Source organism: Hordeum vulgare, chromosome 4H, assembly GCF_904849725.1.
Source record: "Hordeum vulgare subsp. vulgare chromosome 4H, MorexV3_pseudomolecules_assembly, whole genome shotgun sequence".
In the NCBI taxonomy this organism is placed as follows: Eukaryota; Viridiplantae; Streptophyta; class Magnoliopsida; order Poales; family Poaceae; genus Hordeum; species Hordeum vulgare.
In genome coordinates, this window is record NC_058521.1 from 426,270,284 (window position 1) to 426,291,304 (window position 21,021).

Consider the following 21,021-nt stretch of genomic DNA (forward strand, 5'->3'; position numbering starts at 1 on the left):
GACAACGTATTTTAAAACACCGACAAACGTCTGACGGTAGACCGAATACGGTGCCGCTACGGTCGATCGTTCGGGTACCAGACGAACTCCGATTGCGACGAAACTTGACAGACGGCCTACCTATATTAAAATAAGACCGCACGTCAAATCTCAACCCCATCAGAGAAAGTTTTACGCACACTTTTAAAACAGGGTTTTGACGATGCCGCGGGCGCGTGCGTGTGCGGTTGGGCTTAGAATGGACAACGACGAGAACTGGCAACTAACAACGGATGCAAGTTTTGAAAACTGGCGGCAACGGGGTGCCGATGCAATGTTGATGACGTGCATGATGCGATGATGATGCGACAAAAGAAAATAGACACACGACGAAAACGGAATAGAAGGGGAATCTTCTGGGGCGTCGGCATCGGGTTGTCACACTACTCAAATCCTAAGAACTCATATGAATCTACTCATATACTAACTACTAAAATCCTAAGAACTAATATCCTAACTACTCATATCAATCTAGTCATATACTAACTATTAATAATAACTACTAATATGAATCTACTCATATCCTAACTACTCAAATCCTAAGAACTCATATCCTAACTAGTCAAATCCTAAGAGTTCATATCCTAACTACTCAAATCAATCTACTCAACAAAAACCTATTACACTTGGATAGAAGGATGGGAAACGGAAGAGATTACCTAGTAGCCAACCTTGGGGGATAAATTCAAGGAAGAAATCACCAGATCTGAAGGAGATGGGGGAGGGGATTAGGGATTGGAAGAGAGCCAGCCGCCGCCGTTCCTGTTTCTGTTTGAATGAGGGAGGGGAATGGGGAGGGGTGGGGAGGGGGCTGACCCGTGGCTGTATAAGTCATTGTGTGGCGCCTAAGCGCTCGGCGCCACACATTACAATGTGTGACGCCTGAGGCTTAGGCGTCACACGGCCTGGGGGATGGGCCCTCTCTGCCAAGTGGTCGGGGGGTGTGGCGCCGAACGGCTAGGCGTCACACAGTGTAGTGTGGCGCCTAGGTGTCGGGCGCCACACAAAAGGGTTAGCCGGTTGACATATTTTCCCCAAGGGGTCACTCCGTGAGTTCTTTCCCCCTAGGGGTCATTTTTGTCAATTTTGAGTCTGTTTGGTTCATGAATAACTTTGCCACAACTAACCTTAGACAAAGTGTGGCTACCACAAAAAGTGTGGCTAACAAAATGAACACCACAAGTGTGGCAAGATTTGGCAAAAAATTAAGTGTATGACATGTGAACCATATAACTAAAAAAGTGTGGCAAGCCACAAGTATGTCAATGAACCAAATACATGCCTAAGGTATTGTGACATGACTAAGGTTAGGCGTGACAACCTTAGGCTGGGAGCCTTTGCCTCACCCGCGGCGGGCCAAACGGCCAAAAACAGCTCCTCGGGGGCATTCTCGTCAATTCAGGCAGGTCACGGCGGACGCAAAATTCCACGCTCCCGAACCAATCCGGCGAGACGGGGGCGCCTTCTCCACGCCGCCGCCGCCGCGGCGTGGACCAGCCCGAACAGACCAACCCCGAGCTTCTCGCCGTCCCGGCAACGCACGTGTCCCGGGCGTCCACCGCGACGCCTCGATCCGCGCTCGTGCCTTCATGAGACTCCTCGCGCTCCTCGTGGTCGCGGCGGCCCTCGTGGCCTTCGCCGCCGCGCACGAGCACCACGGCGAGGCTCCCACCTGCGCCGGCGGCGGTGGTCGCGTGGTCGCGGAGTTCCGCCCTGGGGAGGTGACCCTGGACGGGCACCCCGCCGACTGGGAGGCCGTTGAGGCCTCGGAGTTCGCGTTGCTCCCGGCGCTGGACCCTGACGATGACAAGGCCTACACCGGCGGCAAGGTCGCCGTCAAGGTTAGCCCCCTGTGTCCTGCTCTCTCTCTCTCTCTTTCTCTCATGTATATATATATCGCTCCCCGCACGGGAATCTGTGGATCTCGACAAACAAGGTGGATCGTAAAAATATAGCTGCCTCAGTTGTTGAAATGGTGACTAGTGGATGCCTGAACTTCGATGCTATGCGACAGGGTTTGGCGTGGACATTCGAATAAGATGTGCAGTGTCATTTGTAGTAGATGTCTGAACTAGATGTGTAGTGGGTTTGCAGTGGAAGAGGCATTCCGTATGTGTGATGTCTCGGAAGTGGTGGCTTTGTTTAACTTTTGGATGGAATGGACTGTGTGTGCAGGCTGTGCATGACGGCGTCAATGTTTTCTTCATGCTGCAAGTTGATGGGGACTATACTTACACTAAAGGGTACTTTTCACTATATCTCTTTTTTGATACACTTCTATTGGTTTGCATGATACGGCTAGTGGAAGTTGTAGTGCTTTTATGGTCCTTTTTTTGTAGTTCTGAGGTGTGCCAAATTTGATTGGAGACATTGGACAGCTCTAGTGTTTTGCAGTTTGCAGCACAGACTCTCTTTCATATCTGCAAAGTTTATCTCTTTCATATCCTTTTGCTTGGCCATCAATTTCCTGTTAAATTGTTCTACTTCAATTGAGCCATGACAGTTATGGAGGCTGGGAGATTTATACATGAATGTCAATTAGTTGTTTACTTGGGTATTGCATGACATTTTCTCTTATGACCTTATCTTCTTAAAAAGCCTGATGGTGGTGTGATTTATTTGCCTTTTGATCTCATGATTAGAAAGAACAATGTTCTCAATGTAATGCATGTTAGCCTTGTACCATTGCTTTTCAGTTATACAGCTCTGTAGCAAGCAACCTGTGTTTTGATTGACTTGTTGCACATTGTAGTGAAAGTAAAAAGTGCCCCTCTGTTGCTCTGATGTTCCAAGTTGGAGAAAAAGCCACATATGATGATGTAAGTTTGATTTAAGCCCGTTTATTCCCAAATCTCAAGTGACCGTCGCTAAATGCTACTCTCTCCGTTCCAAAATAAGTGTTATGGTTTTAGTTTAGTTCAATCAAACTAAAACCACGACACTTATTTTGGAACGGAGGGAGTATTAATTATGTGTCAGTTTAGAGCATCTCCAACAGTGGCCGCAAAAAACGCGCGCACAGGAAACACGACTTTTAGCGCGCGCGGGATGAAATCGCGCGCTCCAGCGGACGCGGCAAAAAAGCGTGCGCGGGAGAAAGTGGGTGTCCGCGCGCCAGATTTGGCGCACCGCTTTCAGCGCGCTATAAAATGCTGCGCCCGCCACACGGCTGCCCACAGCCACGCGCCTCTCTCTCGCAGCTTCTCGCCTCTTCCTCTGCCTCTCCCTAGCCGCTCCCTCTGCCACCATGCCGCCGCGCCGCCGTACATCCTCGGGCTACCGCGGCGTCCGCGAGCCCCCCTCCGGCACCTACTACGCCGAGATCTGGTCCGGCGACGTCCGCCTCGGCCTCGGCACGTTCGAGACCGCGCATGAGGCCGCCCGCGCGTACGACGCGGCGGCGTGGCGACTAGGAAGGCCTCGCGCGCAGATGAACTTCCACGACGTCTACACGCGTGAGCAGGCGCAGGACCTCGCCCCTCCCCCTCGTCTGATCACGGAGCAAGACCGTCAGGAGCACCGTCGGCAGCAGCGCCGGCTCCTCGTCGCCGAGGAGGACGAGCGAGCCATGGCGGAGTGGCGCCAGCGCCACCCGGAGGATGTCGCCGCCGAGAACGCCTATTGGGCGGAGATGACGTCAAGGCGTCGCGCGGAGCGGCAGGGCAGACGTCGGCGCAAGTTACTCGCTATATCGCAGTGCGGGGCCGTCCAAAGCGGTTTGCCGTCCATCTTCACTTCCGACGATGAACGTTGGGAGGACGCATTTCTATCTACCTCGGACAGTACCCACAGTGACGACTCGGAGTAGTTTTATCTATATATGCTAGTTTTATTATCTATGTGTTGAACTAGTTATTATCTATGTGTTGAACTAGTTTTATTATCTATGTTGTCTATATTATCTATGTTTTATTATCTATATGTAATATATTATCTATATTATCTATATGTTTTATCTATACGACAACAATGAAATATATGCGTGTTGGACAAGTTTTGGGTGTTATTTGCAGCGGCTGCTGGAGCGCCGCACGCGCGCTAAATATGCTGCGACCGCTGGAGCCGGCGCTCGTCGGCGTCCTAAAAAAAGCTAACCGCGCGCTGTAAATCAGTTTTTTGGGCGCCGGTCGAAGCGCGCATGTTGGAGATGCTCTTAGTACTGTTGAATGTTAAAAATAGTTAGCTTTATTTCTTCCTGTACTATGCATGATGTTATCTTACTTTTTTTGCACTATTGTTACACACTTACACGTATCTCAAAATTGGGGCTATTTGCTTTTTTAGATGGGTGGGTGCAAAGATTTGCCAGGTTCATGCACGAGCAAAAGTTGCAGAGATCATGAGGTCGACATTATGCACTTTTCAGTTGGAAATGCTATTCCTGGACGTCTTTATGGTGGTAATCACATAGATAATGTAGCTGGAAATGGAGGTGATAGGTAATTCTAATGTGTCTCTCATGGTAGTTGTATAGTTATGCATAGTAGCATGTGAAGGTTTGATGTTGAAATACTTAATTCGTGTAGATTTGGTCATCTTGTTGATGTCTATGCATGGAATCCCCATTGCCGCTACCTTGATGGTATAGGCCCTAAAGGTACTCTCTGCTATTTGACACAAAGAAATTCTCATATTTTTTATTTGATTTTTTTAATGATATTACATGCATTTTCATTTTTTTTGTGCATTAACATTCTGTGACAACCTTGCATAATGTTTTGCATTTCAGAAAATAATTCAAATGCTCAAAATGATTGGCATGGGGCTTGGTGGCACAGTTCCCTGACATTCCATTCAGGTAAGTCATTGAATATCATCACTACATTCACATTTTGCCCTTGGTCTCATGATATCTAATCGTGCATTCTTTACCAAATGGTTTCTCGTAGAAGCTAAGAAATGCACGTCTGTGCAGAAGCAAATAAGTACACAAGGAGGACATGTTCTCATCTTTCTTAATGCCCACATCCTCTTCCTGCTAATTTGCGTGCTACTTAATGAGCTTCAATTGACAGCATATGAAACATTATCTCTGGAACATTCCACTTTTTTGGGTCCTTAGATAGCGTAAAATTGATTACAAGGCAAATCCGCCAAGTAGAACTAAATCATTTTACTGTCATGTGAACTCTTCAGGTTTTGTGGATGATGACAGTCCTTATGGAAAGAAAGATGACAAGGGCACATATTACTTTGAGTTCTCAAGGCCCCTAAGAACAATGGACCAGTTTCAGCAGGTGTCTATCTACTACTCCCCCCGTCCCAGAATATAAGAGCGTTTTTGACACTACACTAGTGCCAAACACGCTCCTATATTATGGGACGGAGGGATTATTTTATTCCATTATTTTCCACACTAATACTCCCTCTGTTCCTAAATATAAGTCCTTTTAGAGATTCCACTACAGACTACATACAGAGCAAAATGAGTGAATCTACACTTTAAAGTATGTCTATATACATCCGTATGTAGTCCGTAGTGGAATTTCTAAAAAGACTTATATTTAGGAACGGAGGGAGTACATGAAAACCAGCATACCCAGGGACATGCCTAGAAATCAACTTACAGTGTCAAGAAACATTCATACCATTGTATTTCTGTTCCTTCGACAACTAGATCTGCAATTTGTCAGCCTTGCTAAGGAAGCTGCGTACATGCAACATTCCTGTAGTTGGGTGATTTCGTAGATGTCTGGTTTGTACACCATCTGTCCCAAAATAAGTGTCGTTAATCTAGTATAAAATTTGTACTAACGTAGTACTAAATCTGCGACACTTATTTTAGGATGAAGGGAGTACTATAAGATACACGCACCTTATGACACGGTTATTGCCATGGTACACTTAGGACACACAACCCATTAAACTAACCTTATGACACGGTTAATATGTCTCAATTGCAAGCCTTTCAAATTGTTAAACATACCTTTGATTACTAAATCTGTTTGGCACTTAAAATATTTCTTTGGCTATGCAGGATGCGCAGTTCACAATAGGTGAGCCCAGCAATATGGCAGTAGCTTTCTGGTACCCAACTGACGGCAAACCATGGAGCAACTCCCAGCATTACTCAGCCAGCTGCGACTGGTTGACTCTGGACATACAGCCCTCATTGGAAGCTGCTCGATACCGCCCAGCCCCTAATCGTTCCTGGGATGCTGGGACCGCCTTCGCCTTGCTCCTTTCAGTGGTGGCCGTTTGCGTGTCCATCTTTGTGGGCTACTCAGCTTCGAAGAACAAGAGTGGCGTCCAATTTACACAGCTTGCAGAGATCTAGTTTGGATGCAGGAAATAATTCGATTGCGTGCCAGCATTTCATGACCCACGGCATCCGTATGTGAGGCTAATGGGTTTGTAAGATCCTTTCACACTTGGACAGAGGATTCCTGAGTATAGTTGCGTCGGGATAATCTACTCCCGGGAGTAGTGTAGAACACATAAAATACACAGTACACGCAGCCGGTTTTGATTGTAACGTGCATGGTACATTTTCTGTAAATGATGTATTTCGGTGTATACTGGCAGTCACTATTTTTTTTGTGGGAAAATAGAGAGATTTGGTACTCATCCGGGAAGTACGACAAGCCAATTTGGCAAAGTGCATACCGTTGCCCATTTTTTATTTTCTGTAAATGATGCATAGTCAGTGCATACTGTCAGACATTATAATCTGGCAGTCTAGCTTTCGCAAAAAAGAAGTAAAAAAATGAGACAGCGATCTCTCACTTGAATTTTTCTCTGACGTTCATATTAGGGCCCAAAGAAAGAAGAAGAAGAAGAAATCTAAACCGTCTGCGGGCCGCGAGAACCAACCTCTGGAAGCTACAGTATGCTGGTCCCATCACCGGCCCGTGAGAATCTAGTTGCTAGGGTTTTACGCTTAGCCTCTCCCAAGGTTTTTGCGCAACCTGCGTCACGGCTCACCAATGGCTTAGCGGTTCCGGTTAGCAGCGCCAATTCGTGCCTCCATGTGCTCCTCCATGGCCGACCCAGCGGACGCTGCCACAGCACCGGCGAACGATGACGACGTCGACGATCTCTACGCCGACCTCGATGACCAGGTGACCGCCGCGCTGGCCGCCGCTGGGGAGAGCGGCGGCTCCAACGCCAAGGATTCCGACCCGGCCACCGACGCCGAGGCCGACGCCATCGAGGCTGTTGATTTGGGGGACGGGCTCGCGGGCTATAGCAGCAGCGACGAGGAAAGCGAGGATGACCTCCACATCGTGCTCAACGAGGACGGCTGCGCGCCGCCGCCTCCTTCTGCCGGCCGGTGCGAGGAGGGGTGGGCGGAGCAGAGCGAGGAGGGGGAACTTCGGGCCAGCCTCTTGAAGGGTCTATCTGCTAAGGACGGCGGACAGCGCAAGGTATGCTTCGCGAATTTGTGAAAATCGCTGCTTGCTAGTGTCAAATTTGTCGAAACAATAGCTATTTTTTTGCTCTTCTACTAGTTAATTGGGACTTTATGATGCACTGACTATGCATCCTAAATTCTATTGTTAGTGTCAAATTCGTGGAAACAATAGCTATTTTTTGCTCTTCTACTAGTTAAAAATAATTGAGACTTTATGATGCACTTATTATGGCCCAAATTCTATTGTTCTGACTTCTGATACATTAGCATGTAGTAGCTTGGAATTGCTATTTTGTGAATTTAACGAATTATATAACTAATTTCGAGGAATGATATGGTGTTTCCCATGTAATTGTGATTTCCAGCCTCATGGTCTCCACTACAAGGGACCTCTTGACAAAACAACAGTGCCAACCACAGGACAAGGTGATCTAGGTCACCAGCATGCATTTCAGAAGGATTATTATTTTTTCTTGCCAAGAAACAGGTATGCTCCCTTCTCTCATTCTAGCACAAAATAGATGTTCCTTAGAATTGTATAACACAGAACTTACTCACGTTCTCACTTCGATAGTGATACAAGTACTTATGGCTTTGTTTCACGATTAGACATTGTTGCTTGCTTATTTATTATCGCTAATTGGCTGCAATGAATTGGCCGGTCTGTGGTTATGCCTTTCTATCATAATTAGGATATGTCGTTCCACTTGCTTGCTTATTCGACCGTTCTTCTATGATTTCAGGACAGTTTTCGACATAAACATTGAAGCATTTCAGCAGAAGCCTTGGAGACAGCATGGTATAGATATTACTGATTACTTCAATTTTGGTCTGGATGAAGAAGGATGGAGAAAATATTGTTTTGGCATGGTAGGGTTCATGACCCATTTGTTCTTCACATTTGTGTTGGGACCTTATAATTTGAGAACTTGTGGTAGATAAACGTAACTGTTTTTTTCCTGTAGAAACAGTTCACACAGCGAGCCAGATCACTTGCAGAAAAATCGTCAGGAATGGATCAGGTGAGACATAGCCTTGAAGGTTTGCCTGTGTGCTTATTAAGAATTCTCTTACACATCTCTGCATACAGGAATCACATCACAATCTTGAATCTAGTAAGCTAATGCCAAGGTCAGCAATTTATTCTGGATTTGAAGGAAGTAATGACGTTGACAAGGTAATATGAAGTTAACTTTTCTTGTGGTGGAATCATTCCATGAATTATGTTCAGTCTATGAGAGCTAACTTAATACTGCACATCTAGCCAAAGGGTAGAGCAATCGACGTTCAAGGTGGTCTGTTTGAACGTCTTCCGTCAGCAGATATGTGGCGTCCAAGAAAAAGAGATTCTGATGTTGTGATACAAGTATGTTTCATCAAGGTGTCTAATATGTTGCCACTATATCACCTGATTTATATCTTCTTACAAGTTATTCTGATTGTACAGGTAAACATGATGCTTTCGCCTTCAAATCACTCCACTTCTGATGACAACTCAACAGTAAATGACAAGTGCATGACTACTGAAAGGTATGCAGAGTCGGAACTACATGTCCCTGTTATTTTGAGAAGGTTATGCTTGTATTTCGCAAAATGATTGCTGAGCTAACCGTGTTCTTAATCACAATGAATGCAGAGTATTGGTTAATGATCCTAGTGTCAAGTGTTTGACAGACACTAACCATCTGGTGGACAAGGTAATTCATAAGGAAGTGCTTAATGGATGTTTCTCAGAGTGTACTGGGAGCAAACTGGATACGAGAGACTCAGCTTCTGCAAGGGACCATTTTTCTAGTCCTCGTTATTCTGACATGGTTTCTGAAGAATCAACAGAAGATTGCTACTTTAAGAGAGCTAATAGACATCCAAATTCCAAGGCTACTTGTTCAGATACCAAGCTTAAGGATGCGTATGTCAGGTCTGATTTTTGCCGCCATTCAAGTAAATCAGACCAAGAAAGTGCCAAGGGCGACAGTCATAGCTATACCCCCTCTCCTGCTGACGATAGATATGACGAGACAGATGAACCTGATTTCATGTCGAGTGGAGTATTTATGAATCGTCAAAGTGATTACCGTCTCCTTAAATATAGGCATCAAGGAAGAAAAGAAAAGAAGCGGAAAGGTTCAGCTCGTGTAAGGTATGATGTGTTTGAGAAGGAAGAAAAAATGGCATATAGCTATACTAGCAGGTATGATAGAAAGCATGAAGAGAAAAGATCTAGCTCCACTTTCCTTGGTAATGATTGCCGCAATGCTGTTCACAATGAGGTTTATGAAAGACGTGATTATTCACCTGCTGAAAGAGCAGCTTTGAGAAATGGCGTGCATCGCTTTAGTACTAGCTCTAACCATCATCGCGACCGTTTTTCTTGGCATGAATGCAATGATGACCAAGATGATCTGCAGAGGCTCTCATTAGCCAAAGGGTGGCAGCGACGCCATGATCACGGATATGGATACAAGTCTGTACAAAAGGCTGAGCTTTCTGATGACATTGATAGGCACATGTATAGAGAAAGTTATTACCAGGAAACTAGAAGAGTCCGACATGGCCACGGTGAGGATGATGAACTATTCGATTACAATGACTACCGATTTGGTGAGTTCTGTGGACCTGAGGTTAGACGAAAGTACCAAAGCAGAAGATCTGCAGAAAGCAGTGATGAACATTGGAGACATCCTTACCACCTCATTTTGCCTCCTCGGGCAAATGACTACCCCAAGAATCCTGAGAGGAACTGGTCTTCTCCTGGTTTAACTTCCTTGAGCTCAAGAAACAGTCGAAATGCCAAATTCATGCAATATCATCGTGATGAATACTATCAAAATAACAAGCACCATAATTCTTCAGTTCACGTTGACAACATTCAACAATCTGTTTCATTCACTGATGCGCCCTCTGAGACTGGTTATTGTATTCTTCCAGTCAAGAGGAAGTTCCATGCTGGTCTGGGTTCAATTAGCCATAAAGATCTCGGTATAGCAATTTCAAAAGGGAGAAGACTGAAGCATGACCAATTCATGATCGGTGATAGGAAGCTTTATGCTGTGGAGATGCACAATTCTCCAAAGGAAACTGTTAGAGAAGCTATTTATAGTTTCAGTGATATGAGAAATAGTGATACTATTTCAAACATTCACGATGAAAGAAGGCATGAGCACATGAATATTCAGCCCAAGGACGCAGATAGCATCGGCTTGAATGATAGGAAAAGAAAGGTAAACTTTGAGGAGATAAAATCAGAAACGTTGTACACATATATAATATTCAATATATCTTTTCCCTTAAGTTCTTATTGTGGCAAGAGGGTGATTTCAACCAGTATACATGTGCACATAGAAAGGGAAGAAAGGGAGTGGGGCTTTATGCTGCTCAAAACTGAATTGTACATAGCTCAGTATGGTGGTGGAATTTGCAAGTCCTCAGTTTTCTTTGAAATTTATGTGTTTATCTTTTAGGGGCATTTACGCACTTCCAGAACAATGCATATGCTCCTTTGGTAAGCCGTTTCTTTAGATGGTCTGGCCTCTGGTGAGATCCTACCAAAGTTTTGTGTCAATTTTGAACCAACTTGGGCATCGGCCAGATATAGTTGCTTCTTGTCTGTAAAGAAGGCCTGAAATAACTTGACAACAGGATTCTGGATTTTTGTTGTTTACGGGTTGGCGTTTCTTTTTTTGCGGATGAACGGGTTAGCGTTTGTCCATATTAGTCTTATTATCAACATTTTGAACTATGTTTTGATATTTCTAAACTTGGGCGTGTATTGGGATAACTAGTCTCTAGAGGATAGCCGTGGACACACACTTAACAATATCTGATGCTATTCTCCTGCTGTTTAATAATCTTCTCACACTTTAATGTACTCTCACAAGCTAGTGTTAGCTTCTTTTCCACTGCTGAGATTATAGCCTGCTCCCTGCTCTGGCATTTGCATACTTATCTCCAATGAGTGATTGAATTAATTTGCACCACTGTCGTACATGGTCAATGAAATGCCAATTTCTCTTCTGCTATAGTATCTTGAACATATATGATGCCTGGAATCCTCTGCTTCTAGTCAGTCACAGTACTTGGATTTGACAGTGGCAGGACATGGTATGCACATGAAGATACACAATTTCCTGATGTGCCAACACAGTGATAGTGATTACATGGGTTAAAGTTCTGCGCATTCGTACATTGTAGATTGTGTTCTTGTATGAATGCATGCTAGGTTGCTTAGCAAGCAATTTATATAGATTTTTTGAATACAGTTATAGAGGGCTATGTGCTGTACATTTGTGCTATTTTTGTGTGATAATGTTTGTGTGTGTGAGTGTGTGTGTTCTGTGTTGGCTGGTAGTTTTTTTTTAAAATAACAGTGACCTAGTGTGTGCTGTCAATATGTAACATTGTCGTTGCTTCTGAAGTCTTTGGTATCCAATGTGTGCCAAGGACCTAATGTCAGCATACTAGTGCTTTGAACTTTTTGACTATCTTGTTCATGTCAAGTATTTGAAATTTAATAGATCCAAGCTCAAGAAAGTGACAGTTTCCCCCCTGTCTACTTACTTTCATCATGAGCATATTATACCTGGTTTGTACGTCTGGCCGTAAAATGTACTACAACTAATTTCCAGCTTGACATTTCCAATTAACTTACAATAACCATTGAACTGATCGCAAATTCATTTCTTCTTGGGGATTGATTACTGTACGATTTATATATATTTTTTCCCATAAAAGATAATCTAAAATCAATTTCCATTTCTGCTCTGAGGCCTGAGGTGAGACATTGTTCGATTCTTACATGACTTCAGACATTTTACTTTGGATATTCTCTCAGATCTTAATAACCGAACTGTTGGTAGTTTTGGTGACATTTGGAGATTATTATGGTTTAATCTTACCTTGCTCTCTGTTGAGCTCTTACTGCACATTCAATATTCAAGTGGATAGCCTTTTAAACTTGTATTGTACTTTACTTTGGCCTAACCCTTTTACTATGACCTGGCATATCCCTGTTAATTTTTCTGTTGTCGATTCGTTTGACAAATATCATTTACTATCCTATAGGGGTAGATTGACTATGTGTCATTGTATCAGTACAAAGGCACCCACTTGTAACTATCCTGTTCATACAAGTGCCCTCACTAGCATCTTTATTTAATGCCACATGATTTTATCTCCCAAGGGTTTTATATGATGTTTAATTACACTTAAGTACACCGTTACTTAATGTATAAATCTATTGTAACCCAATAAGGTCTGAGCTAACATAAACCACACATTGCTATAATGCCGATTGGTTTCATTTGTCAAGTATATCAATAACATGAGAATACATTTAGTTTTTTCTTGCTAGATTCTCAAATTCGGATTCTAACAAGATTCAAATGATTATGCTACATATCATCAATCCATGGCAGGTTCCAGTGCACACTGATTACTGACTGGAAATTCATGTATCATGCTGTGATTATCATGTTCTGATATTTTGATTGAGCCAGATTACAGTCAAACTAATCGAGTTTATTATTGGAAAATAACTTCAATGAAATCTCTGAAGTGTGCGCTGATGTATATGAAAGCTTGGGCTTTAAGTTCTAACATGACATGCTGAGAGAAAAGGGGTTTCCTGACATGGTGTGGTATTGACGTTCCTTTTGGTGTTAATTTTAAAATCATATAGGTCAAAATTAGATGCTCAATAGGATGGCTATTTTCTTGAAATATTCTATGTTTTGCTGCACGTTTAATTTGATACACCAAGATGAGCTCAGTCCAGGCTGTGTCTTCTCTTCTATCATTTCATTTTTTTGTATTCTAGGAATTTTTCTGCTGTCCTTCTCATATACTTTTAGTAGTTCATTGGAATAATCGCCTTTTCTCTTACGTACATGATTTATTTGTACTAGTTATTTTTGTGAATATTCCCGGTTACTGCTTGTGGTGAGGTGTACATATACCTTCTGGATCCCCCCAGTTGAGATTAATTAGGTGTAAATGGGGAACACCCACAATAGCTCGTCCAGCTCAATTGGTTTTCCCCATCAGGGTAAAAAGACACATGGATGGTTAAGCAATTAGATATTATTTCTTAAGTAAGCCTACTGATTGCTGAAGAATAGGATAGGAATATATTTCTCTTAGACTGCGTTGTCCGTTTGCCAAGTTTTATCTGTAACTTCTGTGTACTATATTGCGATATTATCTCATCAGATGTTCGATGGACCCAGGTAACTACTAGAAAATTGACAATTATTGTTGTTTAGTAAACAGTCCATTTAAACCCTGAAGTTCATTGTTCAGTTTGAAATGAACCCTGAATCTTAAGCCCAGAATTTCTACCCCGGAGTCTAAAGCTCAGAATGTGTAACCCCGAACCTGATAAACCAATCCCTTACTTCTTTTTTGGGTGTTTAGCTGGATTGGAGCCCATTAGTGCCCAGTAGACCGGATTTGGTCAGCCTTGCATGTCAGTTTTCCTGAAGAGAATAACAACACTGTCCCTATCTTCCCACACCACCTACACTCTGTACTTTTCTCCTTTTCTTCTCATGCCACCAGCTGAAGTGAGGGATGCCAAAAAAGTGGGTGGGGTCAGTGAGCAGAGTCCACCTGTGACGTTTCTCGGGGTGGAGCTCATGTTAAGTGGCACTCAAGGCCACAATGGCGGTGGTAGCATCATTCTCACATCGAGGTGGCACTACAAGTGCAGAATCGTGCGATTGATTAAGGGAGGGGGATGAGCAAGGAGAGGACATAGTGTATCCACGAGTAAATGTTTGGGATTCAATGTTTGGCAAGCATCACACTTTTCCCTGTGTGCCAAACAAGCTGTCTAAGTTGGTTCGGATTAGGAACCTGAATTCAGGGATTGGAAGTATGAGCACACATCAAACTAAAGGGTTTATAATGGACTTATTTTTCTCTCTGTATGCCTATTTTGTATGCCTATTTCTGGTGCTTTATTAACATGGCCATCATTGTAGAATCTTAACTGTCAATACTAAATTGCTGATAATTCTTGTGTCCCAGTGGTAGAAACTAGGGTTCTACCGGGTCTTGGCCGGAGGTTGTAGGGGAAGGAGGGGATCGGCTGTGGTCGCCGGCGCAGGGGCGCCGTCTCGCACGGATGGGGGCGGCGGCGCGATGGAAGAGGCGGCTAGGGTTAGGGCACCGGTTCCTAGTTGGATCCGATCAAAATAGATTGATCTTTGCTTAATCTCAAAAGTGTTGATTACATGACTATATATAAGTTCCCTAGGCTATAATAAACTGGGCTAAGCCCCTAATATTATTAAGATAACTGGGCCAGTTTTGCTAACTGGGCCTCTGGTCATAACATTTCTCCCCGCCTGCGCAAACAGCTCGTCCTCGAGCTGGACGTCTAGAAAATGTTGGCGGAACTCCTTGAGCTGCTCCCAAGGTGCCTTCGGAAGGTTGAGCTGGTTCGAAGTACGTCGTGCATCAAGGCCTGGAATTTCGCTGGCGCATTGGAGAGACCGAAAGGCATCACCAAAAACTCGAAGTGATCGTGATGGTAGCCAGAACGCAAGTCGAGCGTAGGGAATAATCGTGGCCCTGGTGGCTCTTCCCGGAGCTCCTCCACGACCGGTATAGGAAAATTGACCCGCATCGTCGTGGCAGTGAGAGCACGGTAATCGAGGCAGAAACGCCACGAGCCCTCGGGCTTGTGAACAAGGAGCACCGGTAAAAGGTCGCCGTGCCGTTGCAGGAGATGAGCCAACAGGGGCGGCTCGGAGGCTGCTATGGCGGTCGACAACTGAGAGGGAACTACTGGAGAAGTGCCACCCTCGCCCTTCCACTGCACCATGCGCCCTTGACGCCAAAAACTCATGGTCAGTGCGTCGAAGTCCCAAAGGATGGGTCCGACCATCCGGAAGAAGTCGACGCCGAGGATGAAGTCGTAGTCGCCCAAGTCGATGCCGACGCACGTGATGGCGAAGGACTCGTCGCCGATGAGGATGGGAACCTGCTGCGCAATTCCGTGGCAGTGAAGATGGTCACCGTTAGCCACGGTAACTCGGAGCTGCTCGCCGCCCGTCGGCTGGAGGGCCAGGCGACGCATAGTAGACGCGGGCAGGAAGTTGTGCGTAGAGCCCGTGTCCAGGAGAGCTAAGAGGCGCTCCCCATTAACCATCACTGGCAACAACATCATTGTTAACGCTCGTATGCTGGCAAGGGCATGGAGTGAGACCACGAGAGCGGTGGCTGACGCCGGGGCCGTCGCCTCGGCAAGCTCGGAGGGAGCTGTATCCGCCGCGACGTAGTCGTCTGCCTCCAGGTAGAAGAGGCGCGGGCAGACGTGGCCTGGCACGTAGGGCTCATCGCAGTTGAAACATAACCCCTGTCGACGACGCTCGTGTTGTTCGGCTGGGGTTAGCCGACGGAACGGTCGAGTTGCTGCCGTGGCGGGAGTCCCTGTCGCCGGCTGGTCAGGCTGGCTGGGTGCATACATAGCCGGCTGAGGGGGTGGGCGAGGTGCCTGGGCCGGGAACGCCTGCTGCATAGCCACCGCCCGCTGCTCGAATGCGCGGGCATAGTACATGGCGGTCTGGATGTCCTGCGGTCCCCGAAGCTCCACGTCGACGCGGATATGATCCGGCAGACCGCCGACGGAGAGCTCGGCCCGCTGACGGGCCGTCACGTCGGGCGCTTGGCACGCCAGGGCTTGGAAGCGGTCGGCGAAGTCCTGCACCGTGGAGGTGAAGGGGAGTCGGCCTAGCTCCGCCAGTCGGCTCCCGCGTATCGGCGGCCCGAAGCGAAGGAGACAGAGCTCGCAAAAGCGCTCCCATGGGGGCATGCCGCCCTCGTCCTGCTCGAGGGCGTAGTACCACGTCTGCGCGGCGCCTTGGAGGTGATATGAGGCGAGCCAGGTGCAGTCCGATGCGAGCGTGCGTTGCCCCCGAAAGAACTGCTCACACTGATTAAGCTAGTTGAGGGGGTCCTCGGTGCCGTCGAAGGTGGCGAAGTCGAGTTTGGCAAAGCGTGGCGGTGTCTGAGTATGACTGTCGTGGCCGTACGGGTCGGCGGTGTGGAGCAGCATGGGGGGCGGCGCCGGGTCGGTGGACGCACGGGGTCCCCCGTGAAACGGCTGCCCGTCGAGGCCGGCGTAGGGACCCGCGGAGCTGGAGGGCCCGCCATACTGCAGGGTGGGCGCCGGTTGCGGTGATGACCGGCCAACCAGGCCCGAAGCGGTGACGACGAAGGCGGGAACCGAACCTGGTGGATCGGGACTCCCACCGGCGCGGTCGTAGCTGGTCCGGTGTGGATCGGCAGGGGGGCCTGCAGCTGCAGCGGCTGCTGCAGGGGGGAAACGGGCGCGGCGGAGGCCGCGAGGGTCGGCGACGGCCATTGCGGGCAGGGCGGGTTGGAGGCGGGAGGCGGCTGTAGCGGCCCAGCGAGCACCGCGGAGGCCGCCGGGTGCGGCGGTTGCCACGGCAGGAGCAGCTGCCCGGTGGCAGCGGCGGGTGGCGCGGCCGGCGGCGGGCCTAGCCAAGTAGAGGCGAATGCCCTGGACCGCGGTGGCGAGATCACGGAGCGTTGCGGTGACTTCCTCCGGTGTGAAGATGGTGGGAACCGGCGCGACGGAGAAGGGGTGCCGGCCGTGGTGGCCAGCGAGGCGGTGGTGGCGGTCGGCAGCGAGAGGGTTGAGGTGGGCGGCGGCGAAGACATGATCGCCCCGAAGCTACCTGATACCAAACTGGTAGAAACTAGGGTTCTACCGGGTCTTGGCCAGAGGTTGTAGGGGAAGGAGGGGATCGGCTGTGGTCGCCGGCGCTGGGGCGCCGTCTCGCACGGATTGGGGTGGCAGCGCGATGGAAGAGGCGGCTAGGGTTAGGGACCGGCTCCTAGTTGGAGCCTATCAAAATAGATTGATCTTTGCTTAATCTCAAAAGTGCTGATTACATGACTATACATAAGTTTCCTAGGCTATAATAAACTGGGCTAAGCCCCTAATATTATTAAGGTAACTGGGTCAGTTTTGCTAACTGGGCCTCTGGTCATAACACCCAGTCCTTGTACTACACCTTGTGTATTCGTGACAAGGAGTAACTGTTAAAGCTTTAAGAGCAGTTGTTTACCCAACAATGGAACAGGAATACAATTTCTCGCACTATTTGTGTTTACCATTTCAGTACAAGTCGATGTGCACCTTTTTATCTTATTTGTCTTGCATGCGTGCTCTCACCATCTGTGGACTTTTGTTCCTCAATGCTACATTGTCATCTTATTGCAGTTTAAGCTCCAAGGCAATGAGATAAGGCGAATTGGAAGTGACAATGAGGGATGTCTTCCTGCAGACAAGAATTTGCAGAGTTCCAAACACAAGGATGTACACCAGGAAGCACAGAAGGTGAAGCTGAATAGAAGTTACCATGGGTCGGTCTATCAGGGCTTGGAGAAAACAACATACCAAAATCGCCGAACTACCAAGGAAGAAGATGAGATTGAGGAGGGAGAATTGATTGAAGAGGACTACCAGGGCACTCTTCCAAACAGTAAACCTAACAAGCCAAGAAAAGCAGCATTGAAATCAGTGATTGAAGCAAGCTCAGCAGGTCAGTTAGAGATGATTAATGGAATGCCAAAAGATATTTGCGACAAGGGAGCTACAAGGGAATGTGATGAGAAACACATACTGAAGGTAATGGAAAAGATGCAGAAGAGAAGGGAGAGGTTCAAAGAAGCTGTTGTTGTTACCCAAAAGGAGGAAGACAATGGCAAGGATGAACTGCTAGCTGTTGCGTGTGGTGCAGATGATGTCAAGAATCAGCGACCTGCCAGGAAACGTCGTTGGGGCGGCAATGGTTAGATGCTGAACTAACCTTGAGTCGGGCATATTTTATGCCAAAATATAGTCTTATGGTACTGGGAGGAGCCAAAGTGCCAATGTTTTTTATGAACGAGATGCCGCTGTCATCTAGCTGTTCAGGTTGAGACACTGTAGACCTTGAATTTGGTTTGATGCTTGGAACAGGAGACAAAATGTACAAAAGCATTCACACATTGCAGTTGTAATTGACCTACAGTTTCAACATTTTTATCAGAGCAGTCAGCTAATAAGATCAACGGCATCAGACTGAATATCTGCTCATCTTTCTTCAGGAGAGGTTTACTTTTTTCTTTTCTTTTTGCTGCGCGTGAATTCTGAGACCACCTCTCTCTCCATATGGACATACTGTCGCTTTGTTGGTTGCGGAGTTGTCTTAGTGTGCTGCCGTATGCCTGCTTCATGTCTAGATTGTGTTTTTTGCATGTATTCTTTGGGCTCCTAACTGCAGTGTACTTTTAAAAGAAGTGGAGTATGGTTTTTGCCGCAGTTATGTTGCTTCATGTGTTTATTAAACTGTACCGAGTGCTACGTTGGTTTATTTTATGTGGATTACTCTGTAACCAGTGCAAAGACCACTGAAGTCAAAAAATTATCATCCGTTTTTTTTTGAAATGGCAGTTATCCCACATTCATTAAGAGAAAAAAAAGTTGCTCGGTTAATTAGGGAAAACCGAACGAAAACCAAATTCTCCGGTTGATTATAAAAAACCGAACGAAAACCATTGCAACCTTTGAGCGGCAAACATAAAAAGCCCACGCACATCATTCTAAAGAGGGTCATGCTTAGACAGTATGCAGGCGTCTCGTCATCACTTCTCTCCTAGAGGCGTCATCGCCATCCCTATTCTTTGAGCAAATGACTCCGATTTCGTCATAGGCGATCGTCGACTCAACCCGCATTGTAGCGGACACGCGAAGTTGCATGAAGATCTATGCCAAAATCTCAATCCCCCGCGGCCAATCGACGCAACTCCGATTTTGACGAAAAACTCTGTAGGACAAAACCAAACACAGTTGGCGTCACGAGAGATCGGCGAACATGCTACCTGTAGCCAGTCATCGTATACCACATGTCCCCGTCGCAGCAGCTTCGACTCCATAGTAACAAACAAACCGAGGCAAAACCCTGTACACGTCGAAGAAGAGCCGACTACCACAAATATTGCCGCGTCGCCGACATCACTCCCACCATCTTTTTGAAATATGCCCTAGAGGCAATGATAAAATAGTTATTATTATATTTCATGTTTCAAGATAATCGTTTATTATCCATGCTATAATTGTATTGAATGAAAGCATAAATACATGTGTGGATATATAGACAAAACAATATCCCTAGTAAGCCTCTAGTTGGCTAGCCAATTGATCAAGGATGGTTAAGGTTTTCTGACCATATGCAAGTGTTGTCACTTGATAAGTGGATCACATCATTAGGAGAATGATGTGATGGACAAGACCCAAACTATAAACGTAGCATGTGATCGTGTCATTTTGTTGCTATTGTTTTCTGCGTGTCAAGTATTCATTCCTATGATCATGAGATCATGTAACTCACTGACACCGGAGGAATACCTTGTGTGTATCAAACGTCACAACGTTACTGCGTGACTATAAAGATGCTCTACAGGTATCTCCGAAGGTGTCCATTGAGTTAGCATGGATCAAGACTGAGATTTGTCACTCCGTGTGATGGAGAGGTATCTCGGGGCCCACTCGGTAATACAACATCACATATAAGACTTGCAAGCAATGTGACTCAAGTGTAAGTCACGGGATCTTGTATTATGGAACGAGTAAAGAGACTTGCCGGTAATGAGATTGAAATAGGTATAGAGATACCGACGATCAAATCTCGGGCAAGTAACATACCGAAGGACAAAGGGAATGTTATACAGGATTATATGAATCCTTGGCACAAAGGTTCAACCGATAAGATCTTCGTAGAATATGTAGGATCCAATACGGATATCCAGGTCCCGCTATTGGATATTGACCGGGGAGTGCCTCGGGTCATGTCTGCATAGTTCTCGAACCCGCAAGGTCCGCACACTTAAGGTTCGATGACGTTTTAGTATAGTTGAGTTATATGTGTTGGTGACCGAAGGTTATTCGGAGTCCCGGATGAGATCATGGATGTCACGAGGGTTTCCGGAATGGTCCAGAAACGAAGATTGATATATAGGATGGTTCCATTTGGTCACCGGAAAGATTTTGGACATTACCGGAAGTGTACCGGGAGTGACGAATGGGTTATGGATTTTCACCGGGAGGGGCCCACCCACCCGGGAGTGAGCCCAATAGCACTAGGGTGGCGCACCAGCCCTTAGTGGGCTGGTGAGGCCAGCCCAAGTGGGCTATGGCGCCACAAGAAGAAAAACCAAAGGAAAAAAAAGAGGGAGGTGGGAAGGAAGGAGTGGACTCCTCCTTCCCCAAACCGAATTGGGGTGGGAGTCCACCTCCTCCTCTTGGCCGGCGCCCTTGGGGATCCCTTGAGCCCCAAGGCTAGCCCCTCCCCTCCTCCTATATATATTGGTGGTTTTAGGGCTTTTGAGACACAACTTTTCCACGTGCAACTCAAACCTATACCTCGTAGTTCTTCCTCTAGATCGGATTTCTGCGGAGCTCGGGCGGAGCCCTGCAGGAATAGATCATCAGCATCACCGGCGCGTCGTCACGTTGTCGGAGAACTCATCTACTTCCCCGTCTTTCTTGCTGGATCAAGAAGGCGGAGATCGTCATCGAGCTGTACGTGTGCTGAACGCGGAGGTGCCGTCCGTTC

General features: G+C 46.6%; 1 protein-coding gene across 1 annotated transcript; it reads left to right on the forward strand.

The window, feature by feature from the left end:
• Window positions 1-1,240: 1,240 nt before the first annotated feature.
• Window positions 1,241-18,755, forward strand: LOC123448813 (FIP1[III]-like protein). The gene is made up of 17 exons (XM_045125832.1): window positions 1,241-1,880; window positions 2,215-2,282; window positions 2,792-2,858; window positions 4,324-4,478; window positions 4,566-4,636; window positions 4,769-4,837; window positions 5,176-5,276; window positions 6,017-6,229; window positions 7,101-7,406; window positions 7,759-7,880; window positions 8,137-8,263; window positions 8,359-8,415; window positions 8,484-8,570; window positions 8,658-8,759; window positions 8,841-8,923; window positions 9,030-10,614; window positions 17,646-18,755. The coding sequence occupies exons 1-17, from the start codon at window positions 1,629-1,631 to the stop codon at window positions 18,219-18,221; spliced, it is 4,041 nt and encodes a 1,346-aa protein (XP_044981767.1). The 5' UTR covers window positions 1,241-1,628; the 3' UTR covers window positions 18,222-18,755.
• Window positions 18,756-21,021: the final 2,266 nt, after the last annotated feature.

What these genes read in the sequence shown, in the direction of transcription:
- LOC123448813 (XM_045125832.1), top strand. Translation starts at nt 1,629, where the DNA reads ATGAGACTCCTCGCGCTCCTCGTGGTCGCGGCGGCCCTCGTGGCCTTC. An exon ending in GCGGCAAGGTCGCCGTCAAG is followed by an intron (nt 1,881 to 2,214) that starts GTTAGCCCCCTG and finishes CTGTGTGTGCAG; the next exon opens with GCTGTGCATGACGGCGTCAA. An exon ending in AGGACGGCGGACAGCGCAAG is followed by an intron (nt 7,407 to 7,758) that starts GTATGCTTCGCG and finishes TGTGATTTCCAG; the next exon opens with CCTCATGGTCTCCACTACAA.